This window comes from Alosa pseudoharengus, unplaced genomic scaffold (genome assembly GCF_046254945.1).
Source record: "Alosa pseudoharengus isolate Yale_2024_CS ecotype anadromous, Long Island Sound unplaced genomic scaffold, YU_APseudo_1.1 YU_APseudo_1.1_scf_1, whole genome shotgun sequence".
Lineage (NCBI taxonomy): Eukaryota > Metazoa > Chordata > Actinopteri > Clupeiformes > Clupeidae > Alosa > Alosa pseudoharengus.
In genome coordinates, this window is record NW_027468564.1 from 24,933,689 (window position 1) to 24,956,794 (window position 23,106).

At 41.3% G+C, this 23,106-nt stretch overlaps 2 protein-coding genes and 1 pseudogene across 2 annotated transcripts in view; 1 reads left to right on the forward strand and 2 right to left on the reverse strand.

Annotated features, from left to right (window-relative positions):
* Window positions 1-14,379, reverse strand: part of LOC143116633 (hemicentin-2-like) — a 29,687-nt gene extending 15,308 nt beyond the window's left edge. Inside the window, exons 1-13 of the mRNA XM_076277904.1 lie at window positions 14,364-14,379; window positions 13,600-13,764; window positions 11,880-12,149; window positions 11,462-11,728; window positions 11,072-11,341; window positions 10,641-10,910; window positions 8,128-8,397; window positions 7,707-7,976; window positions 6,294-6,563; window positions 5,873-6,142; window positions 4,076-4,345; window positions 3,751-3,924; window positions 267-536 (exon numbers count right to left, since the gene is read on the reverse strand). Of these exons, the coding sequence (XP_076134019.1) occupies window positions 267-536; window positions 3,751-3,924; window positions 4,076-4,345; window positions 5,873-6,142; window positions 6,294-6,563; window positions 7,707-7,976; window positions 8,128-8,397; window positions 10,641-10,910; window positions 11,072-11,341; window positions 11,462-11,728; window positions 11,880-12,149; window positions 13,600-13,764; window positions 14,364-14,379 (3,052 nt within the window). The remainder of the gene's footprint in view (window positions 1-266; window positions 537-3,750; window positions 3,925-4,075; window positions 4,346-5,872; window positions 6,143-6,293; window positions 6,564-7,706; window positions 7,977-8,127; window positions 8,398-10,640; window positions 10,911-11,071; window positions 11,342-11,461; window positions 11,729-11,879; window positions 12,150-13,599; window positions 13,765-14,363) is intronic.
* LOC143123348 (uncharacterized) overlaps window positions 1-23,106 on the forward strand; it is a 685,973-nt pseudogene that overhangs the window by 594,132 nt on the left and 68,735 nt on the right.
* Window positions 259-22,324, reverse strand: LOC143116700 (B-cell receptor CD22-like). The gene is made up of 14 exons (XM_076278022.1): window positions 22,273-22,324; window positions 22,071-22,131; window positions 13,600-13,764; window positions 11,880-12,149; window positions 11,462-11,728; window positions 11,072-11,341; window positions 10,641-10,910; window positions 8,128-8,397; window positions 7,707-7,976; window positions 6,294-6,563; window positions 5,873-6,142; window positions 4,076-4,345; window positions 3,793-3,924; window positions 259-536 (listed from the first exon to the last, which is right to left on the reverse strand). Exons 2-14 carry the CDS (start codon window positions 22,114-22,116, stop codon window positions 259-261), a joined length of 3,048 nt encoding a protein of 1,015 aa, XP_076134137.1. The 5' UTR covers window positions 22,117-22,131; window positions 22,273-22,324.

Below are 23,106 nucleotides of genomic sequence, written 5' to 3' on the forward strand. Positions count from 1 at the left end.
CGATGGTTCCATGCTATCCATGTGGGGTTACATGCCCACCAAGTTTCGTGTACCCCGGTCTTTCAGTGTCCCGGGACTCATTGACGGAAATTTGGGCATGCGAAAAAGAAGAAAAAAAAAAAAAAAAAATCTGACTAAACCTATATGACCGCCGCTTCGCTGCGCGGCGGTCATAATAATACATATCCTTTCATTAAAAGGCACACATATGTGACATAGCAATGGCACCTATACCTCCAATCATGTAGATTTACAGAATTACTCACATAACACCTGGACAGGCACAGCAGAAGAGTCCTGATGACCAATCCCATTGTCTGCTCGACAGAGATACTCTCCACTGTCCTCAGAACGGATCTTGCTGAAGGTGAGTGTGTTCTCCTTTCCTGACTCCAGTTCTACAGCTCCACTCTTCTTGATCCAGGTGTATGTGTGTACTGGTGGGGCAGCTTCACTCATGCAGGTCAGAGTCACTCTAGTTCCCTCAGGTATTTCACCAGATGGAGCAGACACAACTGTTGTGTTCTTTGGAGGATCTAGAACAAAGGTTACAGGAAACAGTTAAGTTTAGTAAGTGTGTCTTCTGACATAATCATTAAATAATTAAGTAACCTCAGCTCATTAATAAAGCACACAAACAACATAGCAATGGCATCTACACTAATGGTTATGCTGAGAATGACTGCCATACAGTGAAATTCATTTAATTGCTTCAAGACTCATACTACGCAACGCAACCTGCATTCGTTTAATCAATAACATATTAACGTGATCAACAAAATTCTTAATAATCAATTATCGATTGTCGATTAATCATGCCCATCCCTAGTTACAGTAAACAGTTAGGTTTAGTAAGTGTGTCTTCATATTCACCTGACATAATCATTAAACTAGATGTACCGCAGAGCGGTACAAAATATGACCGCCACCCAGTCCAGCACATTTTTTCCACAAAAATAAATCACGCTGAAAGGCCTATATGATTCTAACTGTCTCACTAAATTGCATTATCCACACTCAATTCTCACTGGTATCTGCTAGACAACAAGTACCAAAACATGATTAGTGCATAGATTTCACATGTAAAATTAATTTTATACAACCCCACCTCCATCTTGCCTGTTCATAATTCTGAGAAATTCTTGAATTGTGTGCATGTGTGCATGTACATGTTTATGTTATGTGTGTGTGTGTGTGTGTGTGTGTGTGCGTGTGTGTGTGTGTGCGTGCTTGTGTGTGTGCCTGCGTATGTGCCTGTGCATGCAAGCGTACATATGTCTACTGTGTGAGTATGTGTCATATGATTACTGTGAATGTATGTGTGTGTGTGTGTATCTGTTTGTGCACATGTGTGCACATGAAATGGGTTAACATGACCCCTGGAGGCAAACATACAGAAAAAAATGGTCATCCTAGGCCCTACAGTTCTCAAGATATTCACAGAGAACTGTGTCTGCCCTACCCTCCTTTCGGGGGGTCCAGTCCAGCGGGGGGGCTACAGATCAAAACGAAAAACGACGGTTCCATGCTATCCATGTGGGGTTACATGCCCACCAAGTTTTGTGTACCCCGGTCTTTCAGTGTCCCGGTAATCCCTGTTGGTGTACGTCACTAAATGTACACATAAATTATTTTATTGTAAGGCCCACCATGAACGAAAGTACACAAAACTTGGCATGCATTCGGAGGGTGTCATAATGATCCTACACTTTTATTTTCGTGCAGTTTTGACCTTGTCAGCCAGAGATATTGTGATGAAAACACCTGATTTTACTAGGTGGCGCTATACATGAAATAAGTGGTAATGGGATGGGTTGACATGCCCCCTTAAGACCAACATACATAAAAAAGGTGGACCTCCTAGGCCCTACGGTTCTCGAGATATTCACAGAAAACTGTCTCCGGCCACCTACAGGCCAGTTGGTGTATAGTAACATAAATTAATTTATTGTGTGGCCCCCCATGAACGGAATTCCACAAAACTTGGCGTGCATACAGAGGGTGTCATAATGATCCTACACTTCCAATTTCGTGCAGTTTTTAATATGTTAGGTCATAGATACCTGCGATTACAACACCTCATTTTTACTTTTTTGTGTTTAACTAGGTGGCGCTATATATGAAATGAGTGGTTATGTAATGCGTTGACATGGCCCCTTGAGATCAACATACAAAAAAAAAGGTCCTCCTAAACCCTACGGTTCTCGAGATATCCACAGAAAACTGTGTCTGCCTTACCCTCCTTTCGGGGGGTCCAGTCCAGCGGGGGGGCAACAGATCAAAACGAAAATCGATGGTTCCATGCTATCCATGTGGGGTTACATGCCCACCAAGTTTCGTGTACCCCTGTCTTTCAGTGTCCCGGGAATCATTGACGGAAATTTGGGCATGCGAAAAAGAAAAAAAAAAAAAAAAGATTCTGACTAAACCTATATGACCGCCGCTTCGCTGCGCGGCGGTCATAATAATTAGGTAAGCTTGAGTCATTAATAAAGCACACAAGCAACTAGGGTTGTGCCGATGGACGATATCATCGTCCATCGTGATGGTTGACAGGCATCACGATGGAAAGCAACCATCGTGATGCCACGCCCCCACATGCCAGTCACTAATTCCTGCTGTAACAGGCTAAAAAAAAAAAAACCTTTCCCTGAAAATGAAATTGAGCCTACTTTAAAGGCTGTCAACCAAACAGTTATCACATATTAGTCTACCGTCTTGTAAAATAAAAGACTTATTAGTCTACCCTCTTATTCAAAAAATTCCTGACTGTGACGTGAATGTGTAGCCTAATTGTCTTTTTGTAGCCTACATGTCTCACAGGCCTATAGCCTACATTGGACGTAATAGGTGTAGCATAATGTTTTAGCAGAAAATATAGATTTATTATTGTTAGGCTAGGACTAGGACATTCTAGCGCTCAAATATTTTTGCAAGGCTACAGCGAGCGCCAAATGCGTCCTTCTCCTCTATGTTAAAATAAACCATTTCTTTCGTTAATTATAGGATCAGAAGGTAGCCTATTCGTCTTTCACTGTAAGGCTTGTATTTCATGCATTTAGATTCGTTTGTAAAAGTGTTTTTACTTCGCCCTCCTATAGCCTGGACTGCGCGACCGCAGCCCTTTACTTTCACTTCCCGCCGCCCTCAGTCAGCATAGACGGTAGCCTGATAACGTGGGATGCTGCATAGTACTAAGATTTTAAATGAGTGACCACGATAGTAGTCTTAAGTAGCTTTTTTGCTGGGCCCAGCGAAGGCTGGCAATGTGTAATATTCCGCCGGTTGGTGCACACGCAAGTGTTCAGATTGATTGTCTATCCGTCTTTCACAACAATTTTGTTGGAGCACATCTTCCACACAACTTCGGTAGCCTGGTCAGTATGTCTCTCTTAGCTGTCCACTTTCATCAGGCCGTATAGCCTATATAATATATATTTTTATGTAGAACATTATAAATTTATTTCTGTACAGACGTACCTATAGGCTAATTAATTAGTGTTTACCCCCCCCCCCCCCCCCCCCCCCCACGATATCATCGTCCATCACGATGTTTTACTGTACACATCGTCAAATGCCAATTTAGGCAACATCGCCCAACCCTACAAGCAACATAGCATCACAGCACACTAATGGTTATGCTGAGAGTGACTCACATAAAACCTGGACAGACACAGCAGGAGAGTCCTGTTGACCAATCCTATTGGCTGCTCGACAGATATACTCTCCACTGTCCTCTGAACTGATTTTATTGAGGGTGAGTGTGTTCTCCTTTCCTGACTCCAGTTCTACAGCTCCACTTCTTGATCCAGGTGTATGTGTGTACTGGTGGGTCAGCTTCACTCATGCAGGTCAGAGTCACTCTAGTTCCCTCAGTTATTTCACCAGATGGATCAGACTCAACTTTTGTGTTCTGTGGAGGATCTAGAACAAAGGTTACAGGAAACAGTTAAGTTTAGTAAGTGTGTCTTCTGACATAATCATTAAATAATAAAGTAACCTCAGCTCATTAATAAAGCACACAAACAACACAGCAATGGCATTTACACTAATGATTATGTTGAGAATGACTCACATGAGACCCTGATTGACACAGAAGTAGAGTCCTGTTGACCAATCCTATTAGCTGCTCGACAGAGATACTCTCCACTGTCCTCAGAACGGATCTTACTGAAGGTGAGTATCTTCTTTTTTCCTGACTCCAGTTCTACAGCTCCACTCTTCTTGATCCAGGTGTATGTGTGTACTGGTGGGTCAGCTTCACTCATGCAGGTCAGAGTCACTCTAGTTCCCTCACTGATTTTACCAGATGGATCAAACTCAATTATTGTTTTTTTGGGAGAATCTGATAAAAAATATATTCAACTTTAGTGAAGTATTCAGGATCTACAACAAAGGTTACAGGTTGGGATGGGCATTCGATTACATTTTCTAAGTCGATCGTAGGGAGAATTAACGATCGACTATCGATTACTCATTAATATTTTTGTATTAAAATGCATTATTTATTTAACTTTTTATAAATTCAAAATTTGATTTGATTCGATTACATTTTCTTAGTCGATCGTCGGAGAATTTACGATTGACTATCGATTACCGGTAATCATTAATTTTTTTTATATTAAAGGTGCCATGTGTAAGAATTGAGGTAAAAATATCCAAAAAATGAGCTACACGCATCAAAAGAATGAGAAAAAATAAGGGTGATGATGTCATTAAAAAAATGACAATAGTGCTGCAGAGATATCAACCTGAATTAGCATGCTAAATTACTAGCCACAGCCCGACAAGTGTCATAATACCAGTTTCAGCCATGGGAGGCGGTATGCGGGCAACATAACCGCCAGCCAAACTGCAATACACGTGTCTCGGTTGTTACTCTAGGGTAGACCAACTCACTTTCTGGAGGTAAACTGCCGCCATCTTTTATGGAATGTGGAGTATGAATTGATTTTTTGGCAGACATTACACATGGCACTTTTAAAATGCATTATTTATTTCACTTTTTATAAATTAAAAATGCAATGGAAATACAAAAATACATCGTGTTTTTCCTTGATGAGATCTTTATTACAAGAAGAACAACTTGTGGCAGTTACACTGGACGTTTGGTTAGGCTAAATCTGAAGATATGCGCTGCGGTGCTCTAAAAGCAGCGGAACCTACAGCTGTGAGTCGACGTTCTTAAACAGAGACCTCGTTGCGAAATCAAAATTCCACTGGAATTCCAAGCGGCTTTGTACATGCAGCCTTACAATACTGTTTACAGCTGTTCGAGTGACTGTACAATGTACACTTATGGGGTGGGTGCTTGCATTGATTTATGAATCCGCCATCTTGCTCTTTGTTTAAGTGGTAGCCTAGGTTACATCATTTGAGTCGTGGCCATGTTATAGGCTACTTATACATGGCATCACAGTGCTTGCAGTGAACAGTTTTTTTTAATCAAAATGGTCGCACACCACACTTCGCTGTGACCTCTTCATGATTAGGCCTACTTTTGAAGTCAAAACAGAAACTCGCAGGTAACTGAGTATGGCGTCAAATATTGCCCCCGGGTGGTAAAATGTTTAATTGCTGCCATACAGTGAAATTCATTTTACTGCTTCAAGACTCATACTACGCAACGCAACCTGCATTAGTTTAATCGATAACAAATTAACGTGATCAACGAAATTCTTAATAATCAATTATCGATTGTCGATTAATCATGCCCATCCCTAGTTACAGGAAATAGTTACGTTTAGTAAGTGTGTTTTCATATTCACCTGACATAATCATGAAATAATTAGGTAAGCTTAAGTCATTAATAAAGCACACAAGCAACATAGCAATGGCATCTACACTAATGGTTATGCTGAGAATGACTCACATAAAACCTGGACAGACACAGCAGGAGAGTCCTGTTGACCAATCCCATTGTCTGCTCGACAGAGATACTCTCCACTGTCCTCAGAACTGATCTTGCTGAAGGTGAGTGTGTTCTCCTTTCCTGACTCCAGTTCTACAGCTCCACTCTTCTTGATCCAGGTGTATGTGTGTACTGGTGGGTCAGCTTCACTCATGCAGGTCAGAGTCACTCTAGTTCCCTCAGTGATTTCACCAGATGGAGCAGACTCAACTTTTGTGTTCTTTGGAGGATCTAGAACAAAGGTTACAGGAAACAGTTAAGTTTAGTAAGTGTGTCTTCTGACATAATCATTAAATAATAAAGTAACCTCAGCTCATTAATAAAGCACACAAACAACACAGCAATGGCATTTACACTAATGATTATGTTGAGAATGACTCACATGAGACCCTGATTGACACAGAAGTAGAGTCCTGTTGACCAATCCTATTAGCTGCACGACAGAGATACTCTCCACTGTCCTCAGAACGGATCTTACTGAAGGTGAGTATCTTCTTTTTTCCTGACTCCAGTTCTACAGCTCCACTCTTCTTGATCCAGGTGTATGTGTGTACTGGTGGGTCAGCTTCACTCATGCAGGTCAGAGTCACTCTAGTTCCCTCAGTTATTTTACCAGATGGATCAAACTCAATTATTGTTTTTTTGGGAGAATCTGATAAAAAAATATATTACACTTTAGTGAAGTATTCAGGATCTACAACAAAGGTTACAGGTTGGGATGGGCATTCGATTAAATTTTTTAAGTCGATCGTCGGGAGAATTAACGATCGACTATCGATTACTCATTAATATTGTTGTATTAAAATGCATTATTTATTTCACTTTTTATAAATTCAAAATTTGATTTGATTCGATTACATTTTCTTAGTCGATCGTCGGAGAATTTACGATTGACTATCGATTACCGGTAATCATTAATATTTTTTATATTAAAGGTGCCATGTGTAAGAATTGAGGTAAAAATATCCAAAAAATGAGCTACACGCATCAAAAGAATGAGAAAAAATAAGGGTGATGATGTCATTAAAAAAATGACAATAGTGCTGCAGAGATATCAACCTGAATTAGCATGCTAAATTACTAGCCACAGCCCGACAAGTGTCATAATACCAGTTTCAGCCATGGGAGGCGGTATGCGGGCAACATAACCGCCAGCCAAACTGCAATACACGTGTCTCGGTTGTTACTCTAGGGTAGACCAACTCACTTTCTGGAGGTAAACTGCCGCCATCTTTTATGGAATGTGGAGTATGAATTGATTTTTTGGCAGACATTACACATGGCACTTTTAAAATGCATTATTTATTTCACTTTTTATAAATTAAAAATGCAATGGAAATACAAAAATACATCGTGTTTTTCCTTGATGAGATCTTTATTACAAGAAGAACAACTTGTGGCAGTTACACTGGACGTTTGGTTAGGCTAAATCTGAAGATATGCGCTGTGGTGCTCTAAAAGCAGCGGAACCTACAGCTGTGAGTCGACGTTCTTAAACAGAGACCTCGTTGCGAAATCAAAATTCCACTGGAATTCCAAGCGGCTTTGTACATGCAGCCTTACAATACTGTTTACAGCTCTTCGAGTGACTGTACAATGTGCACTTATGGGCTGGGTGCTTGCATTGATTTATGAATCCGCCATCTTGAGACTGAGAGCAGGATGCACCGCCAGAGACATTAACCAGGGTTCGATGCACTTTGTTTAAGTGGTAGCCTTGGCCACATCATTTGAGTCGTGGCCATGCAACATAGCAATGGCATCTACACTAATGGTTATGCTAACAATTACTCACATAAAACCTGGACAGACTCAGCAGGAGAGTCCTGTTGACCAATCCTATTGGCTGCTCGACAGAGATACTCTCCACTGTCCTCAGAACGGATCTTGCTGAAGGTGAGTGTGTTCTCCTTTCCTGACTTCAGTTCTACAGCTCCACTCTTCTTGATCCAGGTGTATGTGTGTACTGGTGGTTCAGCTTCACTCATGCAAGTCAGAGTCACTCTAGTTCCCTCAGGTATTTCACCAGATGGAGCAGACACAACTGTTGTGTTCTTTGGAGGATCTAGAACAAAGGTTACAGGAAACAGTTAAGTTTAGTAAGTGTGTCTTCTGACATAATCATTAAATAATAAAGTAACCTCAGCTCATTAATAAAGTACACAAACAACACAGCAATGGCATTTACACTAATGATTATGTTGAGAATGACTCACATGAGACCCTGATTGACACAGAAGTAGAGTCCTGTTGACCAATCCTATTAGCTGCACGACAGAGATACTCTCCACTGTCCTCAGAACGGATCTTACTGAAGGTGAGTATCTTCTTTTTTCCTGACTCCAGTTCTACAGCTCCACTCTTCTTGATCCAGGTGTATGTGTGTACTGGTGGGTCAGCTTCACTCATGCAGGTCAGAGTCACTCTAGTTCCCTCAGTGATTTTACCAGATGGATCAAACTCAATTATTGTTTTTTTGGGAGAATCTGATAAAAAATATATTAAACTTTAGTGAAGTATTCAGGATCTACAACAAAGGTTACAGGTTGGGATGGCATTCGATTACAATTTCTAAGTCGATCGTAGGGAGAATTAACGATCGACTATTGATTACTCATTAATATTTTTGTATTAAAATGCATTATTTATTTAACTTTTTATAAATTAAAAATTCGATTCGATTCGATTACATTTTCTTAGTCGATCGTCGGTGAATTTACGATTGACTATCGATTACCGGTAATCATTAATATTTTTTATATTAAAGGTGCCATGTGTAAGAATTGAGGTAAAAATATCCAAAAAATTAGCTACACGCATCAAAAGAATGAGAAAAAATAAGGGCGATGATGTCATTAAAAAAATGACAATAGTGCTGCAGAGATATCAACCTGAATTAGCATGCTAAATTACTAGCCACAGCCCGACAAGTGTCATAATACCAGTTTCAGCCATGGGAGGCAGTATGCGGGCAACATAACCGCCAGCCAAACTGCAATACACGTGTCTCGGTTGTTACTCTAGGGTAGACCAACTCACTTTCTGGAGGTAAACTGCCGCCATCTTTTATGGAATGTGGAGTATGAATTGATTTTTTGGCAGACATTACACATGGCACTTTTAAAATACATTATTTATTTAACTTTTTATAAATTAAAAATGCAATGGAAATACAAAAATACATCGTGTTTTTCCTTGATGAGATCTTTATTACAAGAAGAACAACTTGTGGCAGTTACACTGGACGTTTGGTCAGGCTAAACCTAAAGATATGCGCTGCGGTGCTCTAAAAGCAGCGGAACCTACAGCTGTGAGTCGACGTTCTTAAACAGAGACCTCGTTGCGAAATCAAAATTCCACTGGAATTCCAAGCGGCTTTGTACATGCAGCCTTACAATACTGTTTACAGCTCTTCGAGTGACTGTACAATGTACACTTATGGGGTGGGTGCTTGCATTTATTTATGAATCTGCCGTCTTGAGACTGAGAGCAGGATGCACCGCCAGAGACATTAACCAGGGTTCGATGCACTTTGTTTAAGTGGTAGCCTAGGTTACATCATTTGAGTCGTGGCCATGTTATAGGCTACTTATACATGGCATCACAGTGCTTGCAGTGAACAGTTTTTTTTAATCAAAATGGTCGCACACCACACTTCGCTGTGACCTCTTCATGATTAGGCCTACTTTTGAAGTCAAAACTGAAACTCGCAGGTAACTGAGTATGGCGTCAAATATTGCCCCCGGGTGGTAAAATGTTTAATTGCTGCCATACAGTGAAATTCATGTTATTGCTTCAAGACTCATACTACGCAACGCATCCTGCATTAGTTTAATTGATAACAAATTAACGTGATCAACGAAATTCTTAATAATCAATTATCAATTGTTGATTAATCATGCCCATCCCTAGTTACAGGAAATAGTTACGTTTAGTAAGTCTGTTTTCATATTCACCTGACATAATCATGAAATAATTAGTTAAGCTTCAAGGAGAATTCCGGTGTGATTTTGACCTAAAGTGTTTTGAAACATGATACCGAGTGTGAACGTATGTCTCATAGCCTATCTCGGCTTGTCCCCTGCACTCCGAAATCTGGCGCTAGTTAGCCGATGCTACCAACAAGGCGGTCAATGGTGGTGCCTCGGCATTGGCATAGCCATGCAAATAAATCACTGTTTTACACCATTTACGAGGCTCAATGTATCTCCACACTTCATTGGTAGACTTCCAAGGGCCCTGACATTTAAAACGAGACATTGAGAACTTTGAAAAAGCACTGGTAGTTTACTTACAAGACGATTTATACAGACAGTATCTTCTCGAAGTTTAGCGTTTGCAGCCATCTTGAATTTAGTCATGATAAGTCGAGCGACGAGTAAGAATGAACAGGTATGATAAGGGATCAGATTCCAAAAATAATTCTGTGGAAATGCATGGATTACAGTTTCTTCCAGTAGCAGCAACTGGAATCCATGCATTTCCACGGAATTATTTTTGGAATCTGATCATTGACCGCCTTGTTGGTAGCATCGGCTAACTAGCGCCAGATTTCGGAGTGCAGAGGACAAGCCGAGATGGGCTATGAGACATACGTTCACACTCGGTATCATGTTTCAAAACACTTTAGGTCAAAATCACACCGGAATTCTCCTTTAAGTCATTAATAAAGCACACAAGCAACATAGCAATGGCATCTACACTAATGGTTATGCTAACAATTACTCACATAAAACCTGGACAGACACAGCAGGAGAGTCCTGATGACCAATCGTATTGGCTGCCCGACAGAGATACTCTCCACTGTCCTCAGAACTGATATTTCTGAAGGTGAGTGTGTTCTCCTTTCCTGACTCCAGTTCTACAGCTCCACTCTTCTTGATCCAGGTGTATGTGTGTACTGGTGGGTCAGCTTCACTCATGCAGGTCAGAGTCACTCTAGTTCCCTCAGTGATTTCACCAGATGGAGCAGACACAACTCTTGTGTTCTTTGGAGGATCTAGAACAAAGGTTACAGGAAAACAGTTAAGTTTAGTAAGTGTGTCTTCACATTCACCTGACATAATCATTAAATAATTAAGTAACCTTCGCTCATTAATAAAGCACACAAGCAACATAGCAATGGCATTTACACTAATGATTATGTTGAGAATGGCTCACATGAGACCCTGATTGACACGGCAGAAGAGTTCTGATGACCAATCCTGTTCGCTGCCTGACAGAGATACTGTCCACTGTCCTCAGAACGGATCCTGCTGAAGGTGAGTGTGTTGTCCTTTCCTGACTCCAGTTCTACAGCTCCACTCTTCTTGATCCAGGTGTATGTGTGTACTGGTGGGTCAGCTTCACTCATGCAGGTCAGAGTCACTCTAGTTCCCACAGTGATTTCACCAGATGGATTAAACTGAACTGTTGTGTTCTTTGGAGGGTCTGGTAAAAAAAACAACATTAACTGTTAGTAAAAAAAAAAAAAACATGCAAAAAAGTAAATAAAAAAGCTGCCTTATGACTTATCTCTACACTTTGTCATATAATTGTTTTTGAACTCACACAAAACACGTAGAGCTATATCCGGAGAGATGTTGGAACCATGGTTGTTAGAAGCCTCACAGTAGTAATCCCCCCTGTCCTGAGAACGGATGTACTTGAATATGAACACCTGTGTTTTCTTCAGGTAGTTATTAGTGCCTCTTTTGTACCAGGTGTATGTGTGTGCTGGAGGGTTGGCATCAGTGCTGCAGGTCAGAGTGACCCGATCTCTCTCAGTGACACTTCCAGGAAGGTTGGACAACACAGCCTTGGTATTCCTTGGAGGGTCTAAATACAATAAAATCATATTGTATATATTGGAAGATGATAAGCAAACATCTGAACGACAACAGTTGTGATCCTTTAATGAAAAAAAAAATAAAGTGAAATAGCAATGGTAAATATACTCTCAGTTATGTGGATTAACAGAACTACTCACATAAAACCCGGACAGACACAGCAAGTGAGTCCTGTTGACCAATCCTATTTTCTGCCCGGCAGAGATACTCTCCACTGTCCTTAGAATGGATATTGCCAAAGGTGAGTGTGTTCTCCTTTCCTGACTTCAGTTCCACAGCTCCACTCTTCTTGATCCAGGCGTATGTGTGTACTGGTGGGTAAGCTTCATTCATGCAGGTCAGAGTCACTCTAGTTCCCTCAGTTATTTCACCAGATGGAGCAGACACAACTCTTGTGTTCTTGGGAGAATCTGATGAGAATGGTATTAAACTATGTGTACCTTGACATTGACATGACCCCATCAGAACACAATTATTTATTAATAAACAATGAACAGTTGTTATCCTTTAAATGTGCTCTAAGCAATGTTGGGTAACGTCACTTCTGTTGACATTCAAACAAAATGCCCATCTCGTCGGTGATTGGCTGGAACAGTTTGTTATGTTTTTATGGTCCGTGCTGGTGTTACACAGTATCTGGCTTTCATGTTAACTGGCTGGATTTTCACTTTGCCTCTGGAGTTAACGTAACCGCCCCCTTCTTTTGCAGATGTGTTCAGCTGATGATTTAGCCTCCGATACCTGGCCGCAGATTCGTCTGTTTAACTGAAGTTCAAATAGAAATGTTTGTGATGCTCCACTTTGTTGTTTAATAAAGGTTTACACAGGTGTCGGCGTTGAAAGTGTCAGGTTGTCTGTAGTAGGTTACATGCGCTGGACCATGAATATGACACCTAGGGGCGGACCTGGACACTTTGAGGCCCAAGGCAAAGGATCCCGAGGCCCCTCCGAGCCCCCCCCCCCCCCCCCCCCACACACACACACACACACACACCACAACCCTAAAACTAAAACACACTTTTTTCTGTAATAATGGGACGCTGAGGCATACTCAAATACAACAAATATTTATTGCCATAGATGACAATCAATACAAAATTAGTAAAAACCTTTAAAAGTATTACAATTAGGAATGGTGTGAGTGTGTGTGTGTGTGTGTGTGAGAGAGAGAGAGTGTAGGCTGATTTTATGATTTTATCATTATTATGGCAAAATATTTTTTCAATCTTTATTATGGATTAGAATATATTGTTTGGATGCGGTCGATCATTTATTTAAAAAAAAAAAAAAAACGAAATACGATACGGGGATGACGAGGCCCCCTGGTGGCCGAGGCCCCAGGCAATTGCCTGACCATGCCTAATGGCAGGTCCGCCCCTGATGACACCAAATAGAGCACCTTACCTTACCTTATGCACAGAACCACAGGCTCAGTCCCTGCCTCACCTTACCTTACCTTATGCACAGAACCACAGGCTCAGTCCCTGCCTCACCTTACCTTACCTTATGCACAGAACCACAGGCTCAGTCCCTGCTTCACCTTACCTTACCTTATGCACAGAACCACAGGCTCAGTCCCTGCTTCAGTCATTGCAAGTGCACCTGATTGATTAATCACCCACTATGTGGATACTGTTTTTTAGAATTGATTTAGATTAAGTGTTATTTAGTATAATTTGTACTTTAGTATATTCTTTATCTTCTACAGTCCTTATTGCTTAGTTGTGTTTTTTATATTATATACTTTTAATTACTTTTTCTGCTGTTAGTGAATGTGTGTGTGTGTGTTGTCTGTATGCTACTGTGACCTTGAATTTCCCCTAGAGACACAGACACTGCCCTTATTCAGGTGTCACTCACCTTCACAGAACCGCCATTTTCTATCCTTATCATAGTTGTAGGTGGTGGCACACCAAGGGCCAAGCGAGATGCCCTCAGTGGTGCAGTCTCTATACACCTTGCCCCCATAGCGGAAGGGGAACACACAGGGCTCCTCTGAGGCTGTGACCACAGTCTCCATAGAAACTGCAGCAGAACACAGAGAGATGGCAGACATGAGCTAAGCAATACTAAGACGAATCCAAATAGAACAATCATCGAGTGGGTATCATAACAATAACACAAAAAAAATACTCTCTAATTCTGTAGACCAGTGTTTCCTGCCAAGGCATTGTGGGTGGGCCGCGAGAGGTAGCCTAAATTACTTATTAAAATCAGTGCAGACACTCCCACCACGCGCATCATGCACATGCACCAAGGGACAGAGGGGGCCAAATTTAGTTTACTGCAAACTGCTTTTCGCTCGTCCTCAAGAACGTGTACAATGTCAAAGTGCACCAACAACACCGTTTTACATGCAAGGACGTGCACAATGTCAAAGTGCACCCAATGTCAAAGTGCACCAACAACACTGTTTTACATGCAAGGATTATACTTTTTGAGTCCTCTCAATCTCCACCATGCATCAGATCTAACTTGAACGTTACTTACTGCACTTAATTGGAAACACATCTTGAGCGTACACAAGTGAGATTGAGAAAGAGTGGCAGGTTCCAGCTGGCTTGACATTATTGATGTGATAGGTAGCAAGGACGAGGCTACAGGGTCTGTGTAAGTCCGTGTACTTGTGCGCTCATTCATTATTCTATTTTGGAAGTGAAATGGAAAATAAAAAACAAGTGGTATGTGACTTTTTGAAAATTATGTTGTATTTTGACATATTTCATGGATTACAAAGACAATGTTGACTTAATCGGCAGCCGTGGCCTGGTTAGCGCTTCGGACTTAGAACCGGAGGGTTGCCGGTTCGAACCCCGACCAGTAGGAAGTGGCTGAAGTGCCCTTGAGTACCCCTACCCCTCACTGCTCCCCGAGCGCCGCTGTTGATGCAGGCAGCTCACTGCGCCGGGATTAGTGTGTGCTTCACCTCACTGTGTGTTCACTGTGTGCTAAGTGTGTTTCACTAATTCACGAATTGGGATAAATGCAGAGACCAAATTTCCCTCACAGGATCTAAGGAGTATACTTATACTTAATTAATGGATAACTCAAAATTCAAAAAAGAAAAATAAATGTCATTCTAACCGCATTATTTGGACAGTAGGGTAGGCTAGGTCTGAACTAGATAGACCTAGAAGTACAAAAAAAGTCGGTTTTCACTAATTCTTTGATGGGGGGAGGGGGTGGGGGTCATATCGTGGCCATCTGAATGATATGGCATCTCTTGAGGCATAAAGGCTATAACCTACAGACTGAGGAAGTCATTCATCCCCAGGGCCATTGAACTGTTCAATGCATCACTTAAGGGAAGAGGAGAAATAGACTTCTCCGTCTGTCTGCCTCTTCACCACCTCCATGTCTTGAACTGTATGTCCACTAGCCACTTTACCACTCTCTTCTGCCTCACTGTTTGCGTGCTTTATTAGCACATATGCACAACCCCTCCCTCCATGCCACAGCCGAACTGTGACCACACTTATACCTTTCTTAATATAGTTATTTATACATAGATATATAGACTTTATTCTTGCACTGTTGCACTGTTTGACTTACTCATTTGCACCATCACCATGACACTCATTCACAAAGAGCACCTTACCTTACCTTATGCACAGTGCTTAATTTGTAAAGTGGGAGGTGCCGGAGCGCATATGGGGGGTGGATCCGGCGACTCAAAACGGGGATTTGAGGTTACGGACCAACAACAAAAAAACCTGCGTACATAGCTCTGACTAAAAAAAACTAAACAACGCGGTGTGTACACCAGGGCAATGTTTATTAACTTCAGAACTTGCAACACTGCACTTCATGGGTGTAAAATGTAAAAAATTAAAATAAAAAAAACAGCAATTATCCATTATCAAATTATCGGAAAAAACTAGACAAACATTCTACGCATAGGCCGAAATAAAAACATATGGGCTATAGTATGCTATATATTGCAATGATGAAAACCCAGTGATCAATAATCAACTAGATACAGCATGGAATGATTAGTAATTTCTGATTGACACATCTGAATACCTATCTGAACCCCTATTCCCCCCCGGACACCTCCCCCCAATCAAAACACATCGGAACTGACACATAATATGACACAGAGAGGGACCGGGAGACACAAACACTCACGCGCGCACACACAAGCGCGCACACAGACCGGGAAAACAGGAGATACAGGGGAACCAACAAAACAGTCCAACAAGGGGCTAATAGCCTCGGCGCTAAAGTATGCTATATATTGCAATCATGACCAACCACACCCAGTAGGCATAATCAATGATCAACTAGATACAGCGTGGAAGCGCAATTTCTTCCTACTGTAGCCTAGGCCTACTTGTCCAAAATGGCCCATACAGCATCCAGACCCCCGGCCTCCATCACCCTGCTTCTTTCTCTACACCTATGTCCAGGGCATGAAATTGGCACCCGCCCACACGCCAAATGCGGGTAACTTTTGTGATTGGCGGGTGAAACTGTCAATCTACCTGCCACGTTGGCGGGTAGCCAATAAGACAACACAACACTGAGCAAGGAGATGCACTGTCGGGATTGCCGTAGGAAATGTACTCCTTACTCCGCTACATTTTCAATTGCCTTTCGTTACGAGAACAAGTTTATTATTGGAGAAAGTAAGCTATCTCAAGGGAGAAAAGAGCACCTCTCCCCCGGTACACAACAGCGTGGGAGAAAAGAAACAGGGCTTCAGAAAGCATTGCTATGTTTCCCCGCGATTATAAAAGTGATGGCTGGCCTATGTAGCCTACTACACAGAAGTAGATGTTCTATATAGCTAACAACTCAGTTAACGCAATGACGTCCTGCCAGTTGCTCCATCTTCTGGTGCCAACGAGACTAGAGGTATGGCATGACACCGAAACTTCCACATATATTCATTTCTGGCCAACATCGTTCAACAATCACATTGGACAAGGAAAGTAGGCCTACAACTTAATTTACAAGCAAAGCAAATGCACTGGAAATCGAGCATACAAGTTAGAAAAAGCCTAGCATTCATTTATGTAGCCTCAATGTTGCAGGACATGACATGAGACGGTCGGCTGAGAAAACAGATAGCCTGCTTTGTCGCTCTACCCGAGTGGATATGCCTATAGGCTATTATAGCCTAAATATAGGTCCATCCATAATATAGCCATTGTTTTTAGGTTACATTGTCTGTATGGTGAAGTTATAACCAGACTTCTAGCAATGCAAAGCAGAAGAATCAGCTGCAATGTATTGGAAGACTGCTTTTCAATCCATAGCCACGTAATGTTTATTCTGGCTATGACAAAGTATATTAAATAAAATATATTTGAATTGGGCTTTTAAAATATGTTTGACTATATGATTAGCCTACAGAGGAGGAGAAAAGCAAATAGGCATAAAGGATACTTTTGTATCCCTTTAAAGGTCCATCAAAAATATACAAATGTAGGCCTACAAAAAAAGTAACTTGTTAGGCCTACTTGAGTAATTTATTAACAAAGTACTTTTTTACTTTTACTTGAATACTGTAATGTGTATTCTGTACAAGTTCAAGAACCATTCTTATGCATTTTCTGAGCCGTTCACCTTTATTTTGGGCACAAAATAATTTTGGCTGGTAAAAAACCACTGTGGCAGGTGGATTTCAAAATTCACCAGCCACAGGGGCTGGTGGCCAAAAAAGTTAACTTCAGGCCCTGCCTATGTCCTTTAGAAATCCATGACCTCACGTAAGGAAAGGGGTTGAACCGGGCAAGCGGCGGGCCGACAAGGCAAATAGGGAGGAGATGGTAGAGGTGGTATTCCCTGAAAGCCCTGATGACATTCCGCGGGCTATCGATGCAAAACTGCTGGCAGAGCATCTCAACTTCTCTCTCCCCGAACGGCGCGTCACCCTCCTGTGGCCAATATTGTGGATAAAGCACTTTCTAATCCTCGATTAGCTTGTTGTATCCTGTTTGGTCTTTCCCCTATTTCTAAAGACTAATAACACTACACAAACAGTAATTTATTTATTTTTCGTTTAGGCGATTTCTTTTTTATATTGACGTAAGAGTTGACGGATCCAATAAAAAAAGGTTCCGGATCCAACGTCGGAGGCATAGTTGCCATGTCCGCTTATAATACGCGACTTTGGGCTTGTTTTTACATAAAGTCGCTTGGAAAAATGTGGAGTCGCGGGTTGCGGTTTTTTGGGCTTGCTTTTGAAAACGTGGTTGCTTAAAAATAAAAATAATACGCGACTCGGTTTTTTTACATTTCAATTGACTGGAACATTAATTCCAGCCATAGTTTGTTTGTGAGGTTTTCGAAGCTGTTTGCTTGGTCCTCTCCCTGACTTCCAGATTGCACATAGGCCTACAACGCGCGAACTGATGGGTCGGGAGAGGACGACGCATGTTTCGTCTGAGCCTGTGTGAGCGAATCCAGTGAGACAATTCAGCCTGCTGCGCCGACTATATCCCTCATTCACCTAAGATTTTGCCTATATGGCCTATGCTATCAGGGTAGACGTGTGTGATAATCAGAGGCGATTTTCGAGACGTTTCATCATCGTGTTGTGCTTCACTGCCAATGATGTCCTTAACTCTGCAATAACTTTGCTTAAACGACTCCAATTTAGTTTGTATGACATTTCTATCATACTCATCATGAGCGCAGAGTTAATAGAAAATCTGTTTCTGGATGTTTTATTTTTTATTGGTAAAACGCTTCATAGGTTAAATTAACAGCTATTCCGATTTGCGCATAGGCCTATCCTAATCAATCGCCCATATACCATAGCCTAAAATTTTCATTTGAACAACCTGTTGGACTGTCTAACCTATTTATTTCCATGCATGGTCGTTTGCCTACATCGTGACATTAAACGACAGTAAGGCGAATTCAAAGAATTATGGACTGACGTGCTGTCAAAGGGGCTGCCCATGCAATTGGCTGTAAATTGCGCACAGCCGGTCAGAATGGCAGCGCGGGCTAATAAGAGTTCTTATAACACATATATGTAGGCACATCCTTGTTCTGCTCTGCGTGGACTGGAGTTGTTCTCCATCCCGGCAAAAGACGTAGTATTCCGACTTTTCCAGGTAAACGAGCTGTCTTGAAATGACATTCTGAAATGCCGGTCGGGCCAAACCTTTGCGCGCATCAACCATGCCAAACGAGCGCCAGCGCTGATGAAACTTTTCTAGCATGATATTTGAGGGTGCCATTTGCAGACTCTTACTTTGCTCAAATTAAGTCACAATAATCAATTTAAGGGTAGGTCTAAGTCAGAACAAGGGTCAGGACAATGCGAGAAAACAGGCGAGACCTGAGAAAATGCGACTCCGTGTTTCACCAGCCTTTCTTGCGAATGAAAGCTGAATGAAAATGTGCCTAGGCCTAGGCCCTATATACTTCCCTTGTAACAGTTTGCACATCTAAAACTATTATTCTTTTTCCAGACTATCGCTACAGCTGTCCAAGGCTTTTGCGGCGTTTTGCATTGCTTCACGCTGTTCCCTTGTTGGTTTGGAATTTGGTCACCTGTCTGATCAATGAGCTCAGGTCTATGGCTGTTTTCATCATCAGGTGTGAACGGAATTATTTTCACAAATGCAGGAGTAGAAAATACCTGTCTTCAATGTAGGTTATACCCTGAATACTCAGCAGATCCTATGGCCATACAGTAAATCCTCAAATTATGGCCGAGATTATATTCTCTATAGCCGGGCCTCTGATAATAGCCAGGGGCATCGTTTATTCGAACAAATAAAGGCCAGGGTAATAATTGCCATGTGGGCTAGGCCTATTGGTCCACTTTTTTATTGTTGATTTTTTTTTTTATTGTTACGGTTTGATTCATATTCGCAATAAACCACACAGGAAGGAATACACACCTCTCTCTCACACACACACGTGTGCGAATGTGTAGCCTATGTAGTTACATTTGCAATGAGTTTAATTTAGCCTAATTTTTGGGGGGCAAATGTTTTAATACAAAGTAAAATAAATGATAGTTTTGGCTTTGGAAAGTAATTGTTTCACTCATTATACAAATAGGCGCTGTTAAGGCTGTGACAGGTTAAAGCGGCATTGGGCTTCTTTTGGGCTTCTTTTTGAGGTGAGAGTTGCTTATTTGTCTCGCGAGAGTTGGCAACACTGGTCGGAGGTGCCGGAACATGTTCCGGCGTGTTCCGGCTCAAATTAAGCCCTGCTTATGCACAGAGGACCACAGGCTCAGTCCCTGCTTCAGTCATTGCCAGCACACCTGATTGATTTGGCTTTTGGTGTGATTGTTAGCACGCTCAATTCCTGACCCAAGGTGCTGCTGTTCGCGGGTTCAAGTCTGGGCATGTGCAGGACTGAACCCCACAGGTTCAACATAACGCATTTACATTGGCAACAACAGTACCGGTTCAGACCTCCATGGGGCCCAAAGCAAAATCCTGCTAAGGGGCTCTCATACCTGAACTCTGAGTGCCAAAATGTAACCTTTTTTTTTTTTTTTTTACAATCGCACCTGACATCATAGTGCTCCCAATACGATCATCACACCCCATTTTGAATGGCTACGAAAGTTACCAAATATAATGTTTTGACCCATAAAGTTAGCTTAGGAGGAAGAAAAATAATCGTGTGTGAATCACCTCCACAGCTATAATGCCCATTTAGGTTCTGGGCTGCTTGCTTTTGATGCTTGCTGCACATATCCCCAAACAAAAAATATATACTGCAGTTTTTGTCGAAGTACAGTGCAGTTTGTCGAAGTACAGTCGAAGTACGAAGTACTTTTGTCGAAGTACACGATGCAGTGCCATGCAGTGTCCAAAATACTGCATTTCCTGCATCAGAACTGCAAATATATACTCAGAAAACTGCAGTTTTACACTTGAAGTACTGACTGTTCTTCACTTGTGTCTGTGTGTCTGTAGTAGGCTATGCCTACTTGCCAAAGACATAGGCTACTGTACTGGCTCCCCCTGATTCCCTTCAATATTTGTTTTCAAACGTAGACTCTTTAAATAATCATTTTAATACTTTATATAGGCCTAATGTAGTCTACAACGTGCATATGTTGTCCATATGCAGCACAGCAAATCGAAGTTAATATTAGGCTAGGCCTACTTTCCATTTGGCATACGTTCAGTTGAGGCTATCTAAACACACTAAAGCTTGACTGAAATATTGGGAAGAGTAAAATCATCCGTTAGTTTAGACTGGTCGTCGCATGTGTCTGCTGAAAAAACTCCTAGTTTCATCACGAGCACATTTAAACGCATTTAGGGATGTGGTTATTTCTTCTAAAAAATGTTGCCCGTCGCCGGCATTTTTGAAAAAACGGAATATGCGGTTATATTTCACAACTTTTGCGAAGTACTCTGACTTGGAAAGGCTGTCAACAAGCCGCAAACAGATCAGGGGATTCACTGCCCTGTATAGGCTTGGCCAGCAACACACGCTGAAGACATGCAAATAAACAGATCAACTTAAGGTAGGCCTACTCAGATAATCAATCCGAGGAACGAACACAAGTTTACCCGGTTACTGTTCCCGTTGTTAATTCTCGTGAAGTTTCTTTTTCCGTATGTCATGCCCTGAAGAGTAATTCGGTTTCATGATCATCTCTTTAATGTATGAGACACACCCTGTCGCTGAAAGGAGACGGGGGAGGGGGGGGGGGGTTCATTAACTTGCGGGGCCCTATGCAACTTGGTGAGTCTTCTATAATTAGTTTTCCTGCATTAACATGAAGCACATGATATGCTGATTGAAGCGCATTCCACTCAGATAGGTGGCTACCAGACTCATTATCTTTTAGTTGCAAACAGAAAGCTAGCAACATGTCATTACATGTTTCCATCCAGAGCATTGAAGTTTTTTTTATAACAAGTAAATAGTATGTATTATTGTTAATATCGTGCCATCAAGTGGGCTGCAGAAGTTATACGTTTGCAACCTCTGCTGTAAACTCTTACGCAACATTCAGACAATTATGTTTTATTTGTATTTAATATATTTTTTAATGATTTCAAACAAAAAAATATGCTTGTAAAGCAAAGCAATACTCAACAGTACTGCCTGCCATATAAAATGGACGTTGGTCTACATTGGTTCCATCATTGATAGTAAATATGTAGTACATCACAAGATAAGCCTCTTTTTTCAAAATTAGAAAAAAAGAGGAAGTTTATCTCTCTCTAAACTGTAGACAACAAGCATGTCGGAACTAAAAACTAAAACAATGAACACTGCTGAGATGTTTTCATCAGAATTAACTCTATCTAATGCCAAACATTCAGAACATTCAGTTACTCTAATATCAGATATTCAGTTGTGTGAAAGGAAGTTGCTAGGCTACTTACTCATGATCAACAGGAGCAGGGAAAGAAAATTTGAAGTTTGTGTCATTTCCGAGTCAGTTAGCTGTCAAATGCAAACCTTTCATTACACAATCAATTTAATGTAGCATAATGCATATCACATTAATTTATTTGTATTTATTTTAGATAAATAATATAGCATTCTGCAAAAAAATAAATGATAATAATTGTACAGTGTAGTTACCGTGACTAACTGCTGTTGAATGGCGTCCTGTCTTGTCTGGAAAAGAAGAACACTAAAGCAGCACTGAGCTCTTGTGCACCAAGAAGCAGCACTTGTGGTTTTAACACAGTTAAATATGCTGGACTAGCTGCAGTCAGACTGATATTATGACAGTGTCCCATCTTCTTCATTTGTCATTTGGGTTCTACATCATTGTGCTGTTACTTTTGATCATCTTCATTTATAATATGGGAGTTACAATATGTGGGACTTACTTTGTATTTTGTTGGAGTGTTGCCGTAATCAAATCATATTTTCTTCCATGTTCATATCAGATGCAGACTCACAAATCGCACAGTTGTTTCTAAAGTGACTTTCCTTCAGTCACTACTTGTGTAATTCATAACACAGAGCTCACAGTAACAGTAACAACAAACAGAAATGCATGGTGAATATTTCACCAAGTAAATCCATGTAACTATTAGTTTGTGCAATGCCATGCAATAGAGCTCTCAGTAACTACAAAGGGCTCCATCTACTGGTCAAGCAGTGCCACTGAATTGGTTTGCATTGCATTGTAATACCACTGTGTTCCTTTTACTTATGCACAGTGAAGCTGTTACAGAAAGCACCAAAGCTTAAACTGTGGTGATGTTTTGTCATTTTAGCATGTGTGTTATGGCTTGAGGAGAATTCTGGCCATTTTTCACATGGATCTCCGTTTCTCAAGGTCATCGAGTACAGCATGGGGGCCTATGAACATGCTCCCAGAGTGTAGCACTGTAGCTCCCTGGCTACTTTAGCTGTTGGCTGCAGCAACTTGAGCTAGGTAAAACTGATTATTTCAGGGGTTTT